A 6,141-nucleotide genomic window follows, 5' to 3' on the forward strand; every position below is an offset into this window, starting at 1 on the left:
CTGCCAATGACATGCGAGGACACACTAATCACAAAAGTGGCACGCTAAAGTCTGGATGAAATGCCCAAAACCAAGAGAATTGCACAAAAGTAATCCCCTTAAGTCATCACATCCTTATTTTGCAGAGCTAATGCTGATGTTTCTCTAGACCTAATGCATCAAGCAATGTGAATCGACTTGATTCCACCACTTTCTTTTCAGCCCTGTTTCAGGGACCCGCAGGTACATTCCACCCCTCATCACAGGGCCTGTGCTAGCAATCACCAGGGCTTTGCTGTTTGAGACCCACCAGGGAAGTTAACAGCTTAGGTGACCTACCCCTGAAGTGTGCCTTTCTGATCTCTCTTCTAGATTATTCCTTTCATAACATTGTCCTGCTGCACCATGCTGTGCTCAAAATAACACATCCCAACATTGCTGTTTCACTAAACTAAGCAATTACCTTTCTGCTGTGCTAGCCTGAAACACTACAGTGAATAACAACATGCTTCTGATCCAAAGGTCTCCCACTCATACTGAAAGGGCAGCAGGGAAACTTTCAGCGAAGGTGGTGAGGGTTTTTTTCCACTATCAGCATTTTAAGAGTTTCAAAAGAGAAAGCCTAGAGGAGCCTTCACTCTCTCAAAGGGCTCCCACAAGGTGGGAAACGTAAGCAGTCTCTCTGAAAATGTCTTCACAAGTCTCTTCCCAAAAAGACTGAGTGCTCAGACTGTACAGAGAAGAGCTATTTTCTGTGCTGAGAATGAAAACTACCATAAGCATGGTGGCAATTTTTACCACTGCGAAAGGTAAATGTCAGGAATTTAATAGCCTCTATTGAGATTCTGCCTCAAAACACTACAACCTCAGTTATAGGCACTTAAATAAAATTAAGTCTGGAGGACACTTTGACAGCTGAGACTCCAGAGGCAGCACCCAAACATCCAGTCCTCACACCATACCTTGCCTGTCCACTCCACACCCTTCCAGATGGAGAAGTAGACCAGCAGCCAGGCCAGGGCCAGTGTGCCAGCCAAGGGCCAGCGAACGTTGCCGGGATCCCCCAGGCCCCCGGACATCTGGTGCATGTTCCTCCTAGGGTGGGAGATCTTACATTAAGGGGCAGTCCAGTCCTCAGGGGCAGAGGGACCTGGGATCCCAGAGGTGGCTGGAGGGCCAGGTGCAGACAAGCATGAGAACCCACAAAACTCTAAAGAGACCTGAGGTTCATCATCATGGGATAAAGGGAGGAGGAGAGAGGTGGAGAGAGTGTTGTCCTCTCTGCCCTGTGGCTGTACAGTGCACCCCAAGCCCACCACAGCCATTGTTTGGCTGTAAAACCCTCCTGCCAAAGCTGGCCTAGGAAATATGCCAATGGGCACGGCCACAGCCCGGGCAAGCAGGACCCATGACTGCGGTGAGGGGGAGAAACCTGGTGTAGGCAGGCTGTGGACATACTCCCAGAACTCAGTGACGGCGCTGGTGAGGTTGGTGGTGTCGTTCAGGGAGTAGTTGGAGAAGCAGCGGTCGGTGTTCCAGGCATTCATGCAGTTCTGCCATGGCAGGTCCTGCAGCAGCACAAGGACAGCAAGGCCATCATTAGCGTAATATCCCAAGGGCAGTGTTGAGAAGCAAAATTAGGCTTCCTTTGAACCAAAACCCCATTGTTTTACAGCAAGGATGGGGCACACCCTTGCAGCCAAATGCATGAAATGATTTTCCAAACTAATGGTAAGCTGTGGCAGATTTTCCAGGAAAAAATACCATGACATGATTAGGCCAATGTTGTAGCTCTAACAAAATGTTAGCAATTCCCCAGATAGAAAGTCATTTCCAATTAACTGTTGGTAATTAATAGCTACTAATTACAATAGCTGCCAGGGAATATTGTATTTTTAACCATTATAGCTTTTGGCTAGCTTCGCTCAACAAGTGGTTGGAATTTACTGCACAAAGAACATACAGTGATTTGTTTCTTATTTCTCATTTACACCAAGCTCCAATGCTTAAGAAGCAACACAGCAATAAGAATGGGGCTAACAGGTCATTACAATGGGACTACAGTAATGCAACAAAATGTACAATCATGTAACAAAGGGACTACAGTAGTGCTAGCACAGGAGTAAATTTAAAGTGTTGTGGCTATTTATAGCTATTTCATGCTGTGCCCTGCCCTGATTCTAAGCAGCACAAGACAATTCCTGGGAGATGTTTACACTGTGGGTAGCAGTGTGACGGCAGCACACCACTACAGATTTAATGCAATCAGCTCTGGCAATGCAAAGCAATAAAGCTGCAGCGTCAGGGCCATGTGAACACACAGGGCAACTCACCCACGCCATGTAATGCCATGGCTCAGCAGCCCAAGCTCAGAGATCTCTCCATGTGCAGCAATCTCTTTTTCCAAGCACAGTGCATGTAGATAAATGCATAATGGCTATTCTAGGTGATTTCCCTCTCCAGATAAGACCTTAGGCTCCAGCTCAACAAAGCTTTATGAAGATATTTGTATCCATCTGTATTCATCCACAAACACAGACCTCTTTAGAAACATTATCTGTGTTTTAAGTGCTTTGTGGCATCAGTGCCTTTAAGTGCTGCCTTCACTGCTCTGTCTGAAGCAGTTGACTCCAGCAGATGAGATCTTCTAACCTGCTGGCTTGGCAGAAGTAGGGCTATGGAAGGGGTAGGGGGGGTATTCCAGTGGCCACCCAGGCTGCTCACACCCACACAGTGATTTCACTGAGGACTTGCTAACTGCACTGAAGTAAAGGCAATGGCTCAAGCAGCGCTGTGCAACAGCCTTTCAACCAACTGGTTTGCACATCAGAGGTGTTGCACAGCCCTTACAAGGAGGGGCAGGCTGGGGGACAGTTTGTTGCTGCTCCATTTCCTCTGAACTTCAGAGAAAGGAAACAGCAGAAGGCAAGCTGGGCTCCTACTATAATTAAAAATACTCTTAGTCAAATTTAGGAGGGACAAGGCACAGATATCAGCCTAGCTTTTTTATTTGCACCCTGGATCCTTTTGGGAATCTGGAATTATCTCTATTAAAAGACAAGGTCTTGAGCCAAACACCTGGAACTGCCTGTGTACATATGAGCACTGTCACAAGCCTCATCTTAAGATACATCCTGGCCAGGGTGCAATTGGGATGGGTTCCTTTGTTCATTTGGACGTACCTAATCATCCACAACTGACAACTCTGTTCTAGATCCAGGTGCCTACAGTGTTATTGGTGGTAGAAGGACAGTTGGGAATGACAAATGGAATAATTTAGCAAAAGTCTTTCTAGATATGTGAAATTTTTGCTGAATCAAAAAGTAAAACTGGATGTGCAGCATTCATAACAGCATTTCAGGGTTATATCTGAATGAAATGAAAAAAGATCCCATTTGAACCATGGGGTTGATGTCTTTAAGGCTGCAGGTTGCTTAGAGAGTAACATTTAGGAAATTCTTCCCAGTTTCTGGGCTGAAATAAATCATTGAGCTACCAAGAAGTTAATGTATGGTGTGATTCTAAGTTTGCATGGTTCCCTGCTGTGTGAGGGAAACCCACTATAAACCATAATGTCAAAGCACATGCTAGGGGACAAACAGATGTCTAGATGCTTTCTAAATCATTTCCCAGGAGAAAAAAACCAACAAGCCTGGCTTTCATTTATCAAGAGAAGAATGAATAAGAACTAACAAGGGCAGGACTAAGTCCTGGGCAATAAGACCATGTTGTGACAAAACAAGTTCTGGAAATGTGCAGCTCTTAGATTTGAGCAGCTCTAGAAATACAATGGAGACACAGGGTGAGTTTTGAAGACTGATGTGAACAAGAAACAGTTCTCAGAGAGTGGGTGGGACCGTCCCCTCCAGAGTACCATCCACTCCAGAGGACAAGGAGTAGTACCCATCAACACTACACAACTGCTGCCAGGGCATCAACTTCAGGAAGGATCCAGCAGGATTCTGACAAGGGCTCTTTGCACAAACTGCAAGCACCTACTGCCTGTTTTGTGGCATAAAGAACTCACCCCCATGAAGCAGGAGTAAGGACAGAACACAGCCAATGCCATGTTACAGACATGCCTGTGACTCACCGCAGTGAAAGAGCTGAAGAGATAGTAGAGAGCCCAGGCAATGATGACAATGTAGTAGATGTTCAGCCAGAACGAGAGAACCATAGCTGCCAGTCCCACTCCTGTGGATGAAGGCAGAGAGCAGTGTCAATCCAGGTCTCCAGTATGCAGCTAAGTTCATAGGCACCATAGTAAGGTTTTTGGCAGAACCAGAAAAAGCGAACCAGCTCATCAAGGGAGCGTGTGCTACAGTTGCACTGTGAGCTGGTCAGCAACTGTCTCATTCCCTCCTATCTCTCACCCACCCAATTCCACTGGGAGAACAGCAATAACTTTCAGTGTGCTACAGGTACTTTAGGGACAGATTCCTGAAAACAGGATCTGGTCACTGTCATGGCAGAAATGCACTTTCCCACAGTCAAAGCATCTCTAAATCACCATTGGTTTCTAGATGCAGTTACTCAAGACACAGCAACAGGTTCATATGCCCTATTTACAGCTTTTCCATGCAATCAAAATAAGCCTATGTATAGAGGCTTGAGGCAACAAAGGGTCTTCTGCAACCAGAGCCCCTCCATCGCCGTCCATGTTCCTCATAACACAAAACTGCTTGGACAGCACACAGTGATGTTAGTGACTGCAGGCATCAGGGTGAAGGATGGCTTGATAAAGACGGGGGGGGAAATAGTCCCCTCACCTGCCACCCTATCCCAGCCCCCCAGGGATTTCCTGATTTGCTTCTCAAACCATTAAGGGATTGTCTGTAGTTCTGTGCAATTGCTTTCACAAACATACAGTACAGTACCTTTAAACATGGGTGCTAATCTCCAGACTCCCAGTCCACCAACAGAGGTGTACTGGCCCAGAGCAGTTTCCAGAAGGAAGAGAGGAATCCCAGCAAACACCAGTGTCAGGAAATAGGGGATGAGGAAGGCCCCTGAAAGAAGGAGCAATGTTATCAGACACCTCCACCTTTTACCAAGAAGTAAATTACTCCAGCTGTGGTTTCTTGCTCCATAGCACCCATGTGATGAGAAGCAGCTTCTCTTGGAGGTGACAGTTTGCAACCAGAGTTGGTGTGTTTAGTGAGTCTCCCACTGAGATCACCACTGCCTTCCCCTTATTTGTTCCTGTCACTATGGGATACCTAATCTACGTATAGCTAATATATTGGCATCATCACAGCTATGTGTACACCTAATATATTGGCATCATCACAGCTATGCAATGCCAGTCTGACTTTGGTGTTAGCTATTTAGGCAATGCTAAACCCAATCTGAAAACAAACCCGAAAACTTGGACACTGACATTGGTAACTAGTTGTTGTCTTCCATCTTACCTGTAGCAGCTTCCAAGTCTTCAACTCAAGGGAAAAGTGCACAGGAGTATCTGATACTGGCCACTGCTTTCTTTGCTTATAGCTATTACAGTCTTTTAAGAAACTGTGACTCAGGCTGTATTTGTTCTTGTAACAGTGCTATATACCTCCCCACACGTTTTAGGTTTTAGCCTTAAAATTCCTGGTGTTCTTCTCTATAACCCATGGCAATCATCTCATCATTAGAATTGAGGTAGTACAGCTGTTCACTAAGACATTACTGGCATCCAGTTATTAGAAGGGCAATTAGAATAGGATATTCTGTGTGATTTGAAGGCTGTACATGTTCAGGTCATCCTGACTTCTAGGACTTGGGACAAAGCTCATTTTCCACCTTTCTCATGCATGTGCTTCAACATGTCATCATTCTTGAGGAGGACAAACTCTTGCAGAAAATACTGGCTGCGGACAGAGGGAGGACACACAGTTTGCTCAGAAGCAGCTGGCCACATTTGGGGTGGTGCTGGTTTCTACACCAGCTGTGGGGTAGAGCTGTCAGTCTTAGTGTTCTTCTCCAGCTATTAGTGGGAAAGCAAACACAGAGCTAGTGAGCAAAGCCGTTCTGGAGAGCTGCAGCCCGGCTTGCACCTGGTAGAGCTAGGGTGCAGCAGCTGCTTTCCAAGGGCAGGGAAGCAGCAAGGCACAGCCAGGGATAGTGGCTCAGGGGACACCCAGCTGGGGACGCCTGCCTGACAAACAGGGAGCTGGGTGA

The 6,141-nt window shown here is 46.3% G+C and overlaps 1 protein-coding gene across 1 annotated transcript in view; it reads right to left on the reverse strand.

The window, feature by feature from the left end:
- The window catches only part of LOC103802020 (sodium- and chloride-dependent GABA transporter 1-like), a gene marked incomplete at its 5' end in the record, with an annotated part of 19,782 nt that extends 13,951 nt beyond the window's left edge, over nucleotides 1-5,831 (reverse strand). Inside the window, 5 exons of the mRNA XM_009074464.1 lie at nucleotides 942-1,074; nucleotides 1,438-1,547; nucleotides 4,073-4,173; nucleotides 4,857-4,988; nucleotides 5,764-5,831. Of these exons, the coding sequence (XP_009072712.1) occupies nucleotides 942-1,074; nucleotides 1,438-1,547; nucleotides 4,073-4,173; nucleotides 4,857-4,988; nucleotides 5,764-5,831 (544 nt within the window). The remainder of the gene's footprint in view (nucleotides 1-941; nucleotides 1,075-1,437; nucleotides 1,548-4,072; nucleotides 4,174-4,856; nucleotides 4,989-5,763) is intronic.
- Nucleotides 5,832-6,141: the final 310 nt, after the last annotated feature.

The sequence above is a fragment of the Acanthisitta chloris genome, unplaced genomic scaffold (assembly GCF_000695815.1).
Source record: "Acanthisitta chloris isolate BGI_N310 unplaced genomic scaffold, ASM69581v1 scaffold36910, whole genome shotgun sequence".
NCBI classification, from domain to species: Eukaryota; Metazoa; Chordata; class Aves; order Passeriformes; family Acanthisittidae; genus Acanthisitta; species Acanthisitta chloris.